This window comes from Equus caballus, chromosome 23, assembly GCF_041296265.1.
Source record: "Equus caballus isolate H_3958 breed thoroughbred chromosome 23, TB-T2T, whole genome shotgun sequence".
Classification (NCBI taxonomy): Eukaryota; Metazoa; Chordata; class Mammalia; order Perissodactyla; family Equidae; genus Equus; species Equus caballus.
Window position 1 is genome coordinate 37,816,000 of NC_091706.1, and position 20,276 is coordinate 37,836,275.

Genomic DNA, 20,276 nt, shown 5'->3' on the forward strand with positions numbered 1-20,276 from the left:
ACTTGGATGGAATTTCAGAATGTCAGAAGCAAGAAAGCCGTAATTAACTGTCTTAGGCAAGAATGACACAATTACAGTGTTGGAAAGCAAGGCTAGAGTGGTAATTAGGGTAACTTGACCCACAGGGATCTGTGGTGGTTGTTAATAGATCTAGTGTTACCAGAGAGGTGAAACAGATGTACAGTCAATAAGATAGTACTCACTTTGTAGAACAAAAAACACTTGCTAGCTGGTGAGCAGGACAATGTCTCCTGTCACAATGGAAAGATCTCACCCAATTTCCATATCTGGTTTATGGATCCAGAGACCACGGGTCCATGATTGAAGTGGAGGCCCAGCCCCTTGAGGAAGGACTCTGCAGTGCCATCACAAGCACATATGGTAAATATTCCCCAGTCCTTCTCCAGAGGGACCTGGGTTTCTATGACAAAGCAACTGTGTTGGAGAAAGGAGAATATCTGGATTTTTTGAGGAATGTTAGATAAGAAGGCTGAGCTGGACTGATACCAGGGGATTTAGAACACCTTTGGTTAGTGGGGGCTTATGGAAGACAGGTAGTGAATGAAGTTTTGGATCAAGTCCATCTCACAGGGTATCTAGAGGCTTCACACCCACCCTGTGGTTATCTCCCCAGTCCCTGTATGTACAATTGGGATAGACGCACTCAGTGTCTGGCAGAACCCTCACACTGGCCTGTGAAAAACAGGTTGTCATGGTAGCAAAGTACAAGCAGAGGACCATCCCTGAAACTGAAACTTCCCTGGACCCAGGTAGGTAATATTATCTTTAATTTATAAATAAAGAAATTGTGCCTCAGAGAGATTAAATTAACTTAGTTAAGGCTTTATAGTTAGTAATTGACAGAACCAAGACTTAAATACAGTTCAGTCTGGCTCTAGAATCTGAACCATCTGGCTTTTAACTACTGCCTACTTTGCCCATGTTTTTACAAGTTCCCTAACTGTAATAAATGTAACAAGGCAAACTAGGTCCATCCCAAGCTTCTTGAGAATATTTGGTTGCTCCTCTTAATTAATCCTATGTATATATTTTTCTTGATACGAGAATCAATTTAAAATTGTATTTAAAGGCCTTGGTTTAAAACCCCTGAACCAATTATTTTCAATAATACCAGGACTGCCCATCACATAAAGAAGTTTTACAGCTGGGAATGATGAGTCTGCATGACTGAGCTTTACTCTCAGGAGATACTTTACAGAACTTAATTAATAAGGGCCCAGAAATCTTAATTAAGTAAGAAAAGGAAATTATTAATCTTGTAGGTGACTGCCACTAACATCAGAACATACTCTTGCCTATTAAGAGAGAGCCCCATAACTGGTTGTTTAGAAAGGATAAAGTTATATGCTTCCCGCATACTAAAACTAAAATAAATTTTAGAGTTAAATGTAAATTTAAAAAAATGTTCAATGGAAAAAGTGAAAATGCGAAAAAGTAGAAGGAAGTTAATACCAGACTCAGGATGAGGAAGCCCTTTTCAAAATAAAGAAAAAGAAAGAAATTATAAAGAAAATATTGGTAGATCTTGCTACACAAAAATTGTTAACTTCTTTTGTGGTGAAAACAATCATAAAGAAGATTATAAGGCAAACTGAAAATTCTGGCGAAAATATAACAGAGTCTTAATATATAAAGAATTCTCACAGAGAAATGCATTTTTCTTCTAGTCAACAAAAGTGTATTGACCACCTACTATTAGCTAGGTTAGATGATGGGCAGACAGCAATAACAAGACAGCCACTCTGATGGAACTCATAGTCTCATGAGGGGAGATAGGCAATACATTAAATAAGTATGTAAAAACATGTAATATGGCAGATGGTGATAAGTGCTATAGAGAAAAATGAAGTGAAAAGTGGGGTAAGAGCTTCCAGGAGGGTAGAGATTACAATTTTTAACTGATAGAAGGTCTCCCTGGGAAGATGACACGTGAGCTAAGACCTGAAGGAGGTGAGAGCAAGCCACAGGCCTGTCTGTGTTTCAGGCAGAGGGAATGGCAGTGAGGTGGCAGCAAGCCTGGTATGTTCAAGGGGAAGCAAGGAGACCAGTCAGTGAGGCCGGAGTGCAGTGGATAAGAGGAGTGTGGAAGGTGACATCAGAGGGGCAGCAAGGAGGAACTAGATCACGTAGGATCTTACCATCCATTGTGGGAACTTTGGCTTTGACTATGCAGAAAGTAGGAAGCCACTGGAGGTTTTGAGCAGAAGAATATGATCTGAATTATGCGTTATCAAGGTCATTTTGATTATTGTTTAAGAGGAAATCAGTTAGGAGGCTACTGCAAGGCTGTAGTAGAAGCTGGGTTTTTGTTTTGCTTGTTTTGTTTTTGCTTTGAAGGGGTGGGCAGTGTGTGGGGGTGAAGATCAGCAGCTTGCCTTTGGGCATGTTAAATTTAGGATGCCCCATAGACATCCAAGCAGAGCCATCTACAGCCAGTTGGACATCCAAAGTCTATGGTTCCAGGGAGAGGTCTGGGATGGAGTTCTAACTATGGGAGTTGTCAACATAAAGACAGCATTTACAGCCCAGAGAGTGAATGTGGTTAGTAAGGAAGGGAGTGTAGACAGAAAGGGCAAGACATTGAAGAACTAAATCTGGAGTAAATCCAACCTTAAAGATTCAGGTCATGAGGAAGAATCAGCAGAGGAGATTGAGAAGCCGAGGCCAGTGAGGAAGGGGGAAAACCAGGTTCGGGCTCCAGAAGTGAAGAGTCAACAGTGTCAGGTGTTATTGATAGGAAAGTCAGGTGAAGACTGATAATTGATTATATCTAGTGATCCTATTTATTTAGCCTATTAGTTGTGTTTCAGTCTCTCAGCTCACTCCCTCAGAATACACCCAAACTCATTTTTTTTTTTTTGAGGAAGATTAGCCCAGAGGTAACTACTGCCAGTCCTCCTCTTTTTGCTGAGGAAGTCTGGCCCTGAGCTAACATCGTGCCCATCTTCCTTTACTTTATATGTGGGATGCCCACCACAGCATGGCGTGCCAAGCAGTGCCATGTCCGCACCCGGGATCCGAACCGGCAAATCCCGGGCTGCCGAGAAGTGGAACATGTGAACTTAATCGCTGCGCCACTGGGCCGGGCCCCTAAACTCATTTTTTTGCATCCTCCTCCTTCCTCTCAGCCAGCATCTCCACTTCTCTGCCTCTTCTAAGTTCTGTGGATCAATACAACCAAAGGCTCCCATGCTGGCAGTCTAATGCAGAAACCTCTTTATAAAGGGAGGGGAATTAGAAGGAAAGTGAAGGCTGTGCATTTTGATAACTCTATTTTCTAAAATACTTTTTGTGTTTGTTGACTAAAAATAAAACTGTTCAAATGCACTAGCTATCAAAGAAATACAGATTAAAAATAAACTGGCCACCATTTTTTTTGCAAATCAAATTGGCATTTAAAAAAACATATCCCGTATGGGCAAGACTCAGCAGACATTCTCATGTACCACTGGTGGAAGTGTTAATTGGCAAAACTTTTCTACAGGGCAATTTGGCAATATATAAGAATAATTTTTTTAAAGTTCTTTCTTCACACCTTTTGGTCCAGTAATTCTGCTTCTAGCTATTTATTGTAAGAAAATAATCAGAATGCATGCCAAGATTTCTGTAATAGGATGTTCACTTTAGCATTGTTTCTTATAGAATTTAGAATATAGAATTCTATAAAATTATACATTCTTGTAGAATATAGAAACAATACCTTAGTGTTGTTTCTCATTGAGTTTATAGAGTTAAAATAGTAATTAAAACAATTTAATAGCCAACCTTGGAGGTTGAGTCAATAACTTATGAGCTAGCCACAAAAGAAATACTCTGCAGCAAAATGTCTAAAAGATATGAGAACATGTCAACAAGGTATTGTCAAAGTAAAAAAAAACAAGCTAACAAATGGTATTTATGGTACAATTCTAATTTTATAAAGAAGAAGAACAGAAAAATTGGAAAGATATAAATTAAAATCTTAATAGTGATCATTTCCATACATGCTTGAGATTATTGGAGTTTTCACTCATTTAGAAATATTTATTGAGGGCCTACCATGTGGCAGGCACTGTTCTGAGTGTTTGGGATACATTAGTGAAAACTAATGGAATTCTGGCCCTTGGAGTGCTTACATTCTATCAGGAGGGATACAGACAATAAATAATAATAAATAAAGGAATTATATATCTTTTAGGAGGTGATAGATGAAAAACATGGAGCAGAAAAAGTGGGAGTGGTACAGCTGCCATTTTAAATAAGGTGATCAGGTTAGGTCTTATCAAGAAGGTGGCATTTAACAAAGACTCTATGGAGATGAAGGAATTAGCTGCATGAATATTGAGGGAAAAGTATTCCAGACAGGAGGATCAGCAATGCAAAGGCCCTAAGGTGGGAGCAGTTCTGAAATGTCTGAAGCTCAGCAAAGAAGCCTGTGTGGCTGGAGCTGAATGAACATGGTAGTAGGAAATGAGGAACCAGACTGGGTAGAACCTACTGGAAGGTTTGGGAATGCTAGGAATAGGCAGGTTAAGAAACTACTGCAATAATCAAGATGAGAGATGATAGTGTTGGGATCAATGGGGAACACTGAACATAGTGAAAATTGGTTAGATTCTGGATATATTTTGAAAGTAGAATCAACACAATTTTTTTTTTTCTTTTGGTGAGGAAGATTCACCCTGAGCTAACATCTGTGCCACTCTTCCTCTATTTTGCATGTGAGTCACTGCCACAGTGATGACTGGTGTAGGTTTGCACCCAGGAACTAAACTCGGGCCACCGAAGTGGAGTGTGCTGAACTTAACCACTAGGCCTCAGGGCTGGTCCCAACATAATTTCTTGATGGTTTAGATATGAAGGGCAAAGAAAGAGATGCCTTCAAGATTTTGAGCCTGAATGATTGGGAGGAAAAGTTGTCAGCAACTGAGGTGGAAAGATTATAAGTAGAGCAGGTCTGGGATGGAAGTAGGGGAGACTGAGAGTTGAGTTTTGGACGTGGAAAGTCTCTCCAAAGGGAGATGTCCAGGAGGCAGTTGGCTATAGGCAAATATGGCGTTCACAGACATGTCTGAGCTGGAGAGATATGCTTGGGAATCACTAGTATATGGATGGTATTTGAACTATGGGAATGGGTGAGCTCACCAAGGGAGTAACTGTGGACAGAGAAGAGGCTATTCGGGGAACTCCAACATCAAGAGGTTAAGGGGACAAGTGACAACCAGAGGAGGACTGGTTGAGAAAGTGACTAGTGAGGCAGGAAAAAAATCAAAAGAATGTGGGGCAAATGCTCAAATGATGGTAGGTTAAATAAGTGGAGAAGGGAGACTTGATCACTGGATTTAGCAATGTGGACGTCAGGGCACTGATGACCTTGATAAGATGGTTTGGGTAGAATGCCTTGAGAAAAATTGAAGTGGGGAATGGGAGACTATTGAGTAAAGATAAACATTTTGAGGAATTTTGCTGCAAAGAGACTTAGAGCCATGGGTAGTGGCTGACTGGGGATGTGAGGTATAAAAAAGGTTGTATATTTTTTCTTTTTAGTTGGATTAAATAGCAGCATGTTTGTATGCTGATGCGAGCCTCGTCAATCCACTGTGATCATTAATATTCTCATGGTAGTAATATGGCAACAGATGGTACGGTTGGGAGGTCACACAAGGACTGTCTGGACAACCAAACTCTCCCAGTAGTCTGGTCTACTCTGTTACCTGAAATTCCTAACTCTTGAGCCTCTTCATTGACTCAGGAGGTCACCTTTAAAATATAAACATTTAGGGTCAGCACGACCTTACAGAACATATCATAATTAAGGTCTCCTCCACCTCATCACCCCACACACATCAAGAAGCTATTCACCTCCATTGGTAATCCTGTGGCTTGGAGTTTCAGAATTATGGATGGAGCAGAAACCACAAAATCCTATGAATCTGTGGTAGGAAAGCCTATTTTTGCAAGAGAAAATTGGGGAGAAAGAAAAATCTTAGCCCTTTGGCCCCACTCCTCATCAACCTTTGTAACCCAAGAAACCAAAGCACCTCCTGTTTGCTGCCTCTTCACCAAAGGACAGAATTTACAAAGAGAAAACCCAGGAAGGGTTCTGCATTCCTCAGCCAGAACTCAAAGCTTAAATTTTCACATCCATCCTCATCCATCCACCAGCACATGCCTGTGTTCCCTGCTACTCACCTAACGTTCCCACTCGGATCATATCCCTTCTGTTTCTCCCTCCCATGGGTCCAATATCCTTCTCCATCCCTCCTTCTCCTTATAAAAGACAGTTCTCAGGGAAGAATGCCAGAAGGAATGATGGTTTAGAACTAGCAAGAGTTTTGTGTTAGTTCTCATTCTACAAATGAAGAAACCAAGTCTCAAAGGGTAAAGTGAACTGCCCAAAAGCCAACAGACAATTAGCAGCAAAACTCCAAAAAAGATTTGATCAACTAATTTACATGGAGGTGTGTTGATTGATAAGTTCTCTGACAAAGGCACTTTGTAGCAGAAGCCTTAGCCCTGAGCCAAAGGAATGGATGGTGACGGAGGGGGAGGATGTTGTCATTTCAGCAGCAGGGTAGTCTTCTGGAAGTTGGATATTGCCTAAGCAGCTCCCTGATGTGTCTACTCTCAATGGGAGGTGATTTTGCCCCCCATGGGAACATTTGGCAATGTCTGGAGACATTTTTGATTGTCACAACTAGGGGGAAGGTGCTATTGGCATCTAGTAGGTACAGGTCAGGGATGCTGCTAAACAATCTACGGTGCACAGGACAGCCCCCACTCACAATAGATGACCCCAAATGTCAATGGCTTTAGAAACTCTGGTTTCTAAATGGAAAAGGAAGGGAAGAGAAAAGAGAACATTACCAAAAGTTGGCTCTGGAGTAGTGTTCCATGTAGAGCTGTTCGTCAGAAAAGGGGGCCAAGTGGATGTCACTGAATGTCGGGAACATCATTCCTAATAAGCAAAAGACAACAGACCCAAAAGTTGACTCCTATTGCCTTCTAACTGAGGGGTACACTCACCTGCCATGTGGCCAATTCCATTGTTTCATTCTATTTCAGTTATTATACAACAAGCTAAAATATAATTTTGCCTCAAAGCAAGGATAGGAAAATTAGGCAGAAGACCAGAGGGGATATAAAAAAGAACACCAAAGCAAGTCACAAGCTGTGTTATACCGAAAGTTTGTAGGGTCTTAGGGGAGGCATTTAATCTGGCTTATTTGCCTTCTCGGCTACTGGCATTTTTCCTTTCTATATGTCCTGTGCTTGGAACTCTGGGCACTTCCTTTATTTATTTTTTTCCCTCTTATTTATTGTAAAAACAGCTTAGCTTGGAAAATAATCAACACTCCTTCATTGTATCACATTATTATTTTCATTGTTAGACTTTGTCCCTGTGCAATCATATTGACTATTTATCTTTTAAGGTGCTGTTGGAACTTATGCTTATATGCAGGTTCATCATCCTCCACGCTGGGAAGCCCACACTTGCATTTTGTTCCTTACATCTGCAGTCACAAGGAGAAAGGTAGATTCTTTTGTGGGCAAATGAACACCTGGACTGGCATGCCTGAAGTCGGCCTTCCTGAGCAGGTGGACATGGTGATCAGCGTTATTATTCTTGTCATTTTAGGGAAACTCTTTGTCATAGTCATTTATTAAACTGTATATGAAAGAAAGATGAACCATTAACCATATTTCAGAAATGAGGATTGCCTAAGAAATTGGAGATGCTGTCACAAAAAAAATAAGAATACCTAAAATTTCTTGATTATGCTATCTCTGCCATGAACTTTTCAATGGGCTTTCCATGATTAATTTATTGAATCCTTGTAACAATATAAAGTAGGTTCTATTATTATACCCATTTTATAAATGAGAAAGCTAAGAAACAGAAATTTAAGCGATTCAGCCACAATCACAGAGCTAATAAGTGGAAGAGAAAAATCCAGGGAGTTGAATCTCATCCAATAGTTCATGGCCCCATACCTTAACTATGCTCCCGCAATGTCTGCTAAAACAGAACAGATGGTTTTATTTAGGGTATTTTCAGAGGTGGTCAGAGATAAAGCATGATTATAACATCACTCATATGTCCCCAGCTAAATCTTGTGTATTGGGGTCAAAACAATAATGATTGGGCGATGGTTGTTCAATTTCAAGATAGAAGGATATTAAACAATGGTAGAAAAGTAATATGTATCACTATTTGAGTAAACCTGGGAAGTTTCAAAGGAAGATGTTCTGAACCCAAGCCTAATAGGAATTCCAAAGATATCAGATAAAATGGAGGAGAGAAAATCATTCAAGGCTTAAAATATAAGAAAAATTCCAAGAGTTGAAGAAAATGGAGTCTTCTAATTCAACACACTCACTAAATGTCCAGCACAAGAATTTTAAAAGTTTCATGCTAAGAAGACTAGAAATAAAGACAAGACACTAAGAATGTACAGAGGGAAAAACTATGTCACTCTAAAGGATCAGGAGTCAAAATGCCATTGGACTTCTCAACAGCAATATTAGAAACCAGAAACTAAAAAAAAGAAGCCTTAAAATTACTGAGTAAAACTTGTTTTCAAGTTAAAATTCTCTACCCAGCAAAATGATAATACAAGGACTCAAAAAGAGGTAACTTCTCAAGCACCCTCTCTCCAGATGCTATTGGAGAATATTCTTAGGTAAACCAAGAAAGAAGGAGACAAAAAGAATGATGATGGAAAGTCAAAGTATGGTAGCCATGCAATAGGACTGCAGAGCAACCAGTTCAACTGTTGTGGAGGAGGCCAGAGGACTACAGGAGGAAGGCTTGCATAGAATAAATACCCATAGGCACCTATCAGACCTGTTGGAGCAACAAAAAATTTAGCCACGAGTATATCGAAAATTAAGCTAATGAAAAAACAAGGCAATTAACTCCAGGAAAAACAAGAGCTTTCATGAGAAAATACATAATCATATGCACCTACTTTACCACCTGACTCAGCATTGAACAATATTTACAGTTTCATAATAATGTAAAGATTGATTACTGATTCAACCAAATAATGATCTAGGTCCATATTTCCTTAGATTAAATTCTGAAATCCAAAAAGCTCTGCAATGCAACAGATTTCTGTAAGTTTCCAACATCATTTGATGGCAAAACCTGACCTGAACTGACATGAGTCTATTTATAGTCTTTATTTATCTCACTTGGTATCCATATTCGTATGTTTTGTTGCAGAAACACAAAGTGTTTCATTACGGAATGTTGGCTCAGATCCCCCTGGAGACGTTAAGTAATATATGATATATGACTGTATTACCTTTCCAAAGTCCCCCAGATTCTGAATTCTGAAATGTGTCTGGCCCCAAGGGTTTGGATAAAGGATTGAGGAGCTGTATAAATTTACTGAAAGGACGGCAGGAGCGAGGGTGCATCAAGAGGGGAAGGAGCTGTTATGTAGGAGAGCTAACTTCTCAACCAGAGTGACAGGAATAGCAATATGATAATTTTATATAGAAAAATGTAGGTAAATAATAGAAGAAACAGAGACTAGAGTTGAAAGGAATAGGCTTCAGGGAGCAGTCTCAGGATAGGAAGAGGTGTGGCACAGGGTTACTATCTTTCATTAGAAACCTTTTTCTTACTATTTGATCTTGTAAACTATGTCTTATTTTGATGGAAAAGAAAAATAATTAGGAAAAAAATCAATCATCCTTCCCTCAGGAACACACAGGGTAGAAAGCCGATAAAATCAGTCTTCATTTCTACTTGTCTAGTTAAAGATACATAGCCCACTATAAAATTTCATATCCATTCCAAATACCTGGGGAAAAAGGATGCCCAGATATTAAGTCTAAATATTCAGCTTAGAGGGGCTCAATAGATGCATGTTAATTAACTATGTTTAAAATCTCATCATATGAAAGCACTTCCCCATTTGAAAAAGCCCAGAAAAAAATAAAAAATTCTTTCCGGGGGGTATTGAGGAGGAAAGCCAGGAGGCTTCGTTCCTTTGCTTTCATCTCCCACAGTTGAATTTCATCACATGAGGACAAGGTTTCCAAGATCTTCCTGGGCTGTTTGACAATGGGAATGCTAATGAAGTTACTGACATTAGGTACACTTTGCCCAAGTTTATTTACTTATTTTTGCATGAGGTTTTTTTTAAGTGCCTATTCCTGAATCCCTAAATTTTGAAGCATGTAGGAAATTAGAGATGAGCCTCAAGCTTTACTTACATGCATATATTGGTACCTTGGTGTGTACCAGTTGCACTTTTATTCACTATTTTGTCATCATAGGATATCACGGTGGGAAGTCACAACATGGGTAATTTAAAGTAAATGAAATTGGGGTAAGGAGCTGCAATTCTCATGAGAGATGCAACTGTTAAAATTGGCCAGTTACTTTCTACACCTGAATTGAAAAAAAATGTGCTGTTGGAACACATCCACTCTCTCTGGTGAGGAGCGGAAAATAAGTGTATGTGCAGGAGTCCTGAGTGTGGGCTTCAGGGTCAGACAGACCTGGGTTCAAATCCCTGCTCTGTCACTTATTAGAGGCGCGTCCTTGCCAAGTTGCTTTCCTCCATCGTGCCTCAGTTTTCTATAAAGTGGGGATCATAATGGTGCCTCCTGCTAACCCAGATCTCAATCTCGGCACTATTGACGTTTTGGGCTGGATAACTCTTGATGTAGGGCGCTGTCCTGTACACAGAAGGAAGGTTAGCAGCATCCCTGGCCTCTCCCACTTGATACCAGTAGCACCCTCTCCCTCAGTTGTGACAATCCAAAATGTCTCCAGACATTGCCAAACGTCCCCTGTGGAAGGAGTATAAGGTCACCAAGAACCTCAGCACTAACCCTTTGGATAAGTTAAAAAACACTCTCATTCATACTTTGTAAGTTTTTCGTAAATTAATTTATGCAAATTGCTTAGCACATGCAGACACTTGGACAGCATAAAAAGGACATTGGATTTTATATTAATATCTCAATTATATGTAGTGATCATAGGGAAAGAAAGACATACAGTAGGAAAAGAATATATTAGAAAGAATAAGCAGACCCCAGAGAGTTTCTCACATTACAGAAGGCCAATGCTTGAAAGGACTTTAGAGGTTATTTTTAATAATACAGATGAGGAAACCAAAGCCAAGAGGTCAAGTGTTAGGCCAAATTCGTTAAGAAAGAAAGTGATAGAAACCAGACAAAATACAGACCACTGAACTGGTCCTCTACACCATATTGAATACTATGCAGCACACTGGCTTCTGTGTCTTTATGATTGGAGACTAGCTCATTCATTTTCTGGGAGAATAAGATGAGAATATCAAAGAAGTGGCATAATACACATGCTCCCTTCTCCTTTCTGTCCAGGGAAAATGCGGGGAAAGAGGACAGCAACTTTTACAGAGAAGTTAGCCTATTTTTTGAACCAGGAATTGGCCAACTCACCGTTTGCTTTCAGCCATTTTTTGGAATGGAGGTAACTCTCCAACATCCTTTCATTGAACAGCATGTATCCCATCGGCTCAGAAATGATCACATCTACCGCCTCAGGAAGTGAGATTTCTTCAATTTTCCCTGGCAAAACAATGATCTTGTCTGAAAGCTGGTTATCTTTGACTAGCATCTGAAAAAGATAAAATCGGGTACCAGTACTATTGTTATACAACATCTTATGAAAAGTAAGTTTTAAAGGTTAGGGGTTGACAGTGTGATAGGGACCAGAGGGAAGTGACATATTTGTTTCTATAAACACTTTAAAAATATTTTTCTATTGCACTAATATTTCATGCTTACCATAGATAAATTAGAAGATATAGATGTGAAGCAAATAAGAACATCTACAATTATACAAATAATATCTATTAATAGTTCGATGTATACCCTCCAGACTCTTTATACTAACATACACTTAGCTCTGTGTGTGTGTGTGTGGTCTGTGTATGTGTGTGCACAGGTACTTTGGGAAGGATTGTTTTTTATAATGGTTTCAGCTTATTTCCTATTGTTCTACCTGCAATAAAAATGCCAAAAAGCTCTGTAAAATAATCTTGCACAAATTAATGATCCTGATCCTTATTAAATTATCCCTTGATCTTTTGATTCCAAAAATAAATAATACCATGTTCATTAACCTTTCTTTAGAAGTACATTTTATAGTTATGTACTCATTTTTCTTTGATGTTCTCTGTCTCCTATTTAATAACTTTGAACTCTCTTAAAAGAGGGAACTTGAAGAGAAATATATTTATTATATTTCTAATATATTTCTTCTTAATGCCAAATATGACAAGGTGATTGCATTTTTACATTTATGTCTTTCTACTGCCTGAAAAAAATATTTCCTAATAAACATCTTATATGCACCAGCATAAATATATACAGCACATTCCTTTTCAAGCTGTGGTTCCCTGGGACTCTTAGATCTCTGCTCATTGTATTTATTCATAGTCAGAGACTTTCCATTTTGTGTTTGCATAACTTGATTCCTTTCCTCATTCTAAACGCATTATACCATGTATTTGTCATGATTCAGTTGCACCTTCTTGATCTCGGATCATTCCCTCACATGGCGAGGTTATCTTTCATCTTGAATCCTATCTTGTAGGATTCTGCTCACCCACATGTGCCCTATCCTCTTATTAAATGTCTTTTCTACTTATACTTTTTTAAAAAAAGAAATCACGTAATCTCCAGTCTAAGGAAAAACAATGAAGAAAATTTTTATTTGAACGTGTCATCCATTGTCACCATTCCTCCACGTACAACACTCTTGGATTTCCATTCTATCATCATTCCATACATGGAGTCAAGTTCATGGGGTTCTGTGGAGAAAGGCTTAAAGCTTTCAGTGCCCTGCTTTTCTCTGTACATTCTCTTCTCAGGAGAGTCCATTCAGCTGCACAGCTCTAACTATAGCTCCATTGTGGACAACTGTCCGAACAATCTCTAGCTTCGCTCTCTCATCTGAGCTCTAGCCATCACCTGGACATTTCCACCAACGTGCTTTGTCAGCTCCTCAATAACAGCAAGTAAAGAGTTAACCTCAGCTGCTTCTTCAAAACCAACCACTCCCCTAAGTTTCCTTAAAGTCTTTATGTAATCTTGTATTTCTTTGATTCTGTTTTGGTCACTAATACCATAATCCTCAATATCCTGGAGGCATATGTAGCTGCTTCTCAGAAACAATTAGTTACTATGTTTTCTTATTTCTACCTTTCATATATGCCTCATTTCCTCCTTTTCCTTTCTGCCTGCATCAACTTGTCCAGTTCCAAATAGCTTCAAATCTGGAATTTAAAAATAGCATGTAGAGTGGCCAGCCCTGTGGCTGAGTGGTTAAGTTCACGTGCTCCACTTTGGTGGACCAGGGTTTTGCCAGTTTGGATCCTGGGCACAGACCCAGCACCACTCATCAGGCCATGCTGAGGCGGCGTCCCACATAGCACAACCAGAAGGACCTACAACTAGAATATACAACTATGTCCTGGGGGTTTTGGGGAGAAGAAGAAGAAGAAGAAGAGGGAAAAAAAAAGGAATATTGGCAACAGATGTTAGCTCAGGTGCCAATCTTTAAAAAAAAAAAAGCACTTATATAATGAAAATAATAATAGTAGTGCCTACTTCATAGGCCTGCTTGAGGCTAAATCAAGATAACCCATGTTAGAGGTTATATAAGTATTAAAATTATTATTACTGTCATATTTGTTTTTTAAAAGATTGGCAGCTGAGCTAACAACTGTTGCCAATCTCTTTTTTTTTCTGCTTTTTCTCCCCAAATCCCCCCAGTATATAGTTGTATATATTTTAGTTGTGGGCCTTCTAGTTATAGTACATGGGACGCTGCCTCAATGTGGCCTGATGAGTGGTCCCATGTCCGCACTTAGGATCTGAACCGGTGAAACCCTGGGCTGCTGCAGCGGAGTGTGCGAACTTAACCACTGGGCCACGGGGCCGGCCCTGTCATATTATTTTAATTAAAGAATAGTGTTTATTAAAAAAGAGAAACACAGGGGCCGGCCCCGTGGCCGAGTGGTTGGGTTTGTGTGCTCCACTTTGGAGGCCCAGGGTTTCGCCAGTTTAGATCCTGGGTGTGGACCAGACAGACCACTCATCAAGCCACGCTGAGGTGGCATCCCACAGAGCAGAGCCAGAAGGACCTGCAACTAGAATATACAACTATGTGCTGGGGCACTGTGGGGAGAAGAAGGAAAACAAAAGAAAGAAAAAAGAAAAAAAATGAGAAATGCAGATGAGTAAAAACATGAAAATAAGAATCACTTGTATTCCCATCATCCAGATATAGGCAGGGTATGTTTCCTAGCAGACATTTGAGTGTATCTCTGTTTACAAAAATACATAATATTCTGTAACATGTTATAATTTATTTTCATGTAATATGTTTTAGATCAGTTTTCTGAATGTTTTCTGAGTACATCATGGCACACATAAAAAAAATAACATACAATAATTGTATGGCACACTAGGGGGAAAAGGAAAGGCTTCCTGCAGTTACAGATATTGAACTGGGGGCTGAGACCACATGAGACCCTGATCAGCTCCCATGGGGGCGAAGGGCATCAAAGCTCAGTCCCTGGCATACTTGCTGGAAAGCTCTGTTTTAGACATCTTTCCATGAACGGTTATGGAACATAATTTTTATTGGCTTTATAGTATTTCACAGATGTACCCTGATTAATTTAACCAACCCCATGTTATTGAACATTCACGCTATATCAAATTTTCATTACTACAATAGTGTCTTGATAAATAAAAACACAATTAGATCTGGGGACATACTTCCCACTACTTCCTTCCAAGTTAAAGGGTATGGGACTTTTAAAGGTTTCTGATCCACACTGCTCCATTACCTTCCAGAAAGGTGATTCCATTTTTAAATTTCAAGCCCTTCCGAAATTCTGCTTATAGGGTGTGAGGTTGTCGCCACAACCTCAGTGTATAAAATTGCCTCATCACCTTGGACCAGGATGTTGGAAGGGAGATTTTCTGTCTAAGTTTTACTGGAGGGACCAATATGATAGGATATCCTAATAAATGTGATATATACTCTATTTGGAGAATTTACAGAGAACCATCCTAGACTCTTGAACACTCAGGAAGATCAGAGATATAATAAGGCTTCAGAGAGAGGATTTTATGAGCTGTCAGAAGGGCAATTTTGAGCTCACAGGAAGGAATTTTGAGTCTCATTATTCTCATTGGTAAAGAAGGACATATTACATACATGGTAGTGAGAAAACAGGCCTGCCTGCGGGTCACTGCATCTTGTGACTTCATTTATTTTTGAGCAGATTCAAAGAATACTAGATCAGGAATCTGAACGTATGGATTCTAGTCCCGCCTTTACCACCAAAGGGCTATGTGACCTTGGAGAAGTCACTTAAACCCTCTAAATTTCAGTTTCCCTCCTTGCACAGAGTTTTAAACCAGAGTTGTTCTAACGCTCCTTCTAGATCTAACACTTTATGATTAGAAGGCAGCAAATATTTCCCCAAGTATGTCCCAAAAACCCAGGAACATAAAGGCTCCATGATCAAATAGTTTTGGAACTTCTTTATAATATATATCCCTCTTACAAATTCACAGAGTCCATTAGCATATTAATGGCTTTGAGGAATCCTGCAGAAAAGAAAACTGTTTGGCTTGGTTAAAGCAAAGACATTCAAACTTATTTGAATACTTGGCAGGTTTTTTTTTTCACTGAACATTTATTTATCTCCCACAGATCAATCTTTGGGAAACAACAAAAATAGTTATTTGATAATCCTAGGTTTGAATACAATTCCTTGACAAAGATATTTGAAAATAGGATGTAAACTCAACCAATAATAGCTCTAAGACACAAGAGCAGCTAATTCCAGATGTAAGACACACTCCACTCTTTGAGTCAGTCTTGCTGCTTTCCTTCATCTTCGGTCTACAACATTCTCAGTACAGATAATTAATTCTATGCTAGCCTGACACATCACGTACCATTCTTCCAAAACTGAAACTCAGTAGAACTATCCCTTTCTGGAAAAAATGAATTTTAGTATGTCCCTCCGAGTGCTGGGAAAGGACCCTCACCCAGAGGAAGGCTCCGCCATCCGCCATATTCATTGCTGCACACGTTTTCCCTGCGTGACTTGGTCCTTCTTTAAGAGTTCAGGATAGAAGGAGATTCCAAATAAAAACTCTTCTCTCCAGATACCATAAAGGTACAGGTAAACCCACATCATATCCTTGTTTCAATCCTGCTTCCTTGTTATTACATTGGGTTTCAAAAGCCTGTGTCAATTGTCTGTCACTTGTATCAGTTACTTAAAATACACACACGCTCAGGTTGCAGAGGTAGAATTCATCCTTTTAGTATCAAAGTAACTTCCAAGATAGATCAGGTGCACTGCCTGGTACATAATTTCATCTGGGACGCTGCTGTTCTTCTCTCATTTGGGAGGTTTTTCAATATGTGTTGTTTATTTATGCCTGTTCAGTTTGGAAGCTGAACTAATTAAGACTAATTAGTCTTAGGAGCTATAATACACAACACAGCACTTCGTTATATCTGTCTCAAAGCAGTGGCAAGAGCAAGAGTTTGGGAGGTGAAAGACTTGGGTGCTAGTCTTGGATCCTCCACTTACTAGCCATAAGAATGTGGCCAAGACACATAATTTCTTGGAAGTCCATTTCTTCATTTATACAATGAGAATAATAATAGTACCTATTCCTCAGTGTTATTTCAAGGATAAAATCAAATGAGAAAATACAAAGGAATATATAAGTCAAAGAGAACATAGATTAAATAGAACAAGAATTTAAAGACAAGATGAGAAAGCAACAGAACTGAGATTAAAAGGGAGATTTCAGTCCCAAGGCAACAAATCAAGGAGCAATGCAGCATAATTACAGAATAATACATAACCAATACCCAGGGACAGAAGATATTATATTCAAATTACACATAACCATTTGAAAAACCATTTGGCATTATTCAGTAAAGCTGAAGATGTACTTAGTAACTTAGAAATATCACCCCCCTAGAAATAAACACTCTAGAGACATTCTTGAACATGGGTACAAGACAACCTGCATTAAAAATTTCATAGTAATATTAGCAGTCATAAAATAAAATTTTCCAATAAACCAGAAGTAATATTGATGGGGAAATGAATGAATAAAAGGTGGTGTAGCCACACTATGAATACTCTTTAGCAATGAGAAAGAAAGAGCAAGAGGTACATGTGCTAACATAAATTAATTTCATAAGCAGAATTTTAATGCAGGAAAAAAGCAGATTGCTGAAGAATAGATAGTACGACTCCTTTTATTAAAAAGGTCAAATCTATTCAAAAGTAAACAGTATTGATTAGGATGTGCTAAGTTGTTTTTTTAAACTCTTTACCGTAAACTTAAAACTCAAGATGTTGGGTAACTTTGGGGAGTGAAGGGAGGGCATGGAATCCGTGAGAAGCATATAGGAATGTTAATACATAGCTATATTATTCTAGTTCTTAAACTGGGTTGTGGGGATATATGCATTTATTTGGTTAATATTCTTTATATCCTATAGTTACACTCATCTCTACTTTTGTATGCATGAAATATTTTATAATAGGACATTTTAAATTATACTATTAATAGAAAAGCTTGAGATAAGAATAATGAACACAGATTAAAAAAGAAACTGATTTCTGCCATCAGAAAGAAGCTACTAGACGTGGAAGACAGATTAAAACACAGTAGCATAAAAGTAATTAATGTCTCAGAAGGATAGAAAAATGAAATGGAAAAATCACTCCAAGCTTTATTAAAAGGAAACTGCTCTGAAATAAAAAACTGAGTCTGTTAACAGAAAAAATACATAGCAGTTGCATGAAAATTTCATACGGTAATAGTAACATGGAAATATATTCTGCTGAAGATTCTGGATTTCAAGAAAAAAAGAATGAATTCCTTGAGCACACAGGAAGAAAAATAAATCACCTTGAAAGCAAAAGAAAATCAGGCTGGCCTTAGGCTCCTCGATAGTCACACTCATTTTAGGAAGGCAATGAGACAACATCTACAAAATTTAGAAGACAAATAATGTGACCAAAAGAAGATTAAACCCAGAAAAGGTGCTATCCACATTTTCAACATGAAAGAACTCAGGGTAAACAGTCCACAGAAGCCCTTCTTCAAAAAAGAAAAAAGGAAATCCACATAATTACGAGACGAATTAAATAAAGAATTTGGTAATAAAGAAGCTATAAGAAAAAGACTAATGGCTAGAAATGAATCCATTTAATTAAAGAACAGATACTAAACAATTGTATAAATTTTGGTTATATTTCAATGAGAATTAAATCACACTTTGACAATATAAAACAATATATAACTAACAAAAGGGAAAAGAGGAAGGAGGAGCTATGAGAGTGTTGATGACTTTTTTTCTTTCAAAGGAAGGAGTAAAATTTTATCATGAGGTTAAAAAAATTTCTAATTTCTCAATGATTCCATAACTGTAGAGGAATCCTTTAGGAAGCAATTTCTCTTTGGGTGAAGAAATGCTTCTTTAAAGTTAAGCAATTTCTCTTCTTTGATCTCAATTTCTTTTCCTTCTGTTAAATTCAGTAAAATTTGATTTAACACTTTTTATTTAAAACGCTGTAGGGACCGGCCCGGTGGTACAGTGGTTAAGTTCACATGCTCTGCTTTGGTGGCCCAGGGTTCCCCGGTTCAGATCCCAGGTGTGGATCTACACACCGCTCATCAAGCCATGCTGTGGCAGGCGTCCCACATCTAAAGTAGACGAAGATGGGCATGGATGTTAGCTCAGGGCTAATCTTCCTCAAAAAATGAAAAGAAAAAAAAATACTGAAGATCACACAATTTCATTTTCCTAAAAGTATTTCTCTCTAGCCATTCTCGTCTTTGTATATTCACATAGGAAAATGTCTGCAATGCTGCTTACCCAATATTAATGATGATTATTATGAGTGGTTTAAAATTTTTTTCCTTTGCGAAGTTTCTGAATTGCTTTATTATAAGGCACTATTTTCATAAAAAGAGCAAAGTGACTTTCTTTAAAGAAACTATGAGTAAAAGCAGAGATCTAAGCAAATATATCTGCCTCCTCTCTTTTCTGAGATTCCACAAAAATACAGGAAATGACATAAATCAGAAGGAAACCTTAACATGCACCTACATTAAAAAGAACTAGCAAGGGAGGAGAAGGTTTGAGGGAATTCTAGAAGACAGAAAGCAGATGAGATTGGATTGATGGAGAAAACAGAGTACATTATTCTGAACCCCTAAATGTCAGAGCTGAGGAAGTTTTCCTGGAAGGTCATTTAGGAGGAAATATCCTAACTTTGAGTCAGCAAATGCCAAGAGGAGAAGCAGCCTACAGGGTTATCATCTCAGCTAGTATGTCCTCCAGCCTTAGCTATATGGACTCAATGAGGCTGACATCACTGGGTTTTGTCCCCAGCTAAAGCTCTTAGCACTGCTTTCTATGATATGACTTACAAGGAATCTTAGTGTGGCTATTGAGGCCAGAAAGAAAGACAGAGCAGAGCTTAGGGTAAATTTAGATTCTAATTTCATACTCTGAGAGGAGAAAACTATGAGGTAGTATCACCCAAAGTTCCATTCCTGAGGACAAAACATTTTTTTTTGGTGAGGAAGATTGGACCTGAGCTAATATCCATGCCAATCTTCCTCCACTTTTGTATGTGGGTCACTGCTACAGCATGGCTGACAAGTGGTGTAGGTCTGCACCTGGGATCTGGACCTGCAAACCCAGGCTGAAGCAGAGTGCACCGAACTTAACCACTATGCCACGGGGCCAGCCCCAACAAAACTTTTATTTCATCAGTGTTGCAGGCACCTAGGCTACTAGTGAGCTACACATCCATGTACACATCCAGGGAAGCTTACCTGTCACACATCTTCCCCACTTAGGCAAAGGCTTTGGTTTGCTCTCCCTACATAAAAATTATAAAATTATAAAAATTTATAGCTCTCCCTAGATATAAAATTAAGAATATGATTACCAGAAAATAATTCAAGTGGTGAATAGCCACAGCTTCAGACCAAGATACTGATCTGTAAAATAAATCTGAGGAAATCTGAGAATGAAGAGCAAACTCAAAGAGATGGAAACCATAAAAGAATAGTCAAGTTGCTATAGACATAACACTTAAATAAATAATGGGTAAAAAAAACCCAGAACTCAAGAAAGATATTAGTCTTCAGATTGAAAGAGTCTACTGAGTATGAAGGAGGGTGGATAG

At 38.6% G+C, this 20,276-nt stretch overlaps 1 protein-coding gene across 2 annotated transcripts in view; it reads right to left on the reverse strand.

Moving 5' to 3' along the window:
- The window catches only part of LOC100058496 (histone-arginine methyltransferase CARM1), a 255,612-nt gene that overhangs the window by 30,300 nt on the left and 205,036 nt on the right, over positions 1-20,276 (reverse strand). For both annotated transcript variants that reach the window (XM_023627281.2, XM_023627282.2), the window contains exons 6-7: positions 11,449-11,626; positions 6,868-6,958 (exon numbers count right to left, since the gene is read on the reverse strand). In XM_023627281.2, coding sequence (XP_023483049.1) covers positions 6,868-6,958; positions 11,449-11,626 — 269 coding nt within the window. The remainder of the gene's footprint in view (positions 1-6,867; positions 6,959-11,448; positions 11,627-20,276) is intronic.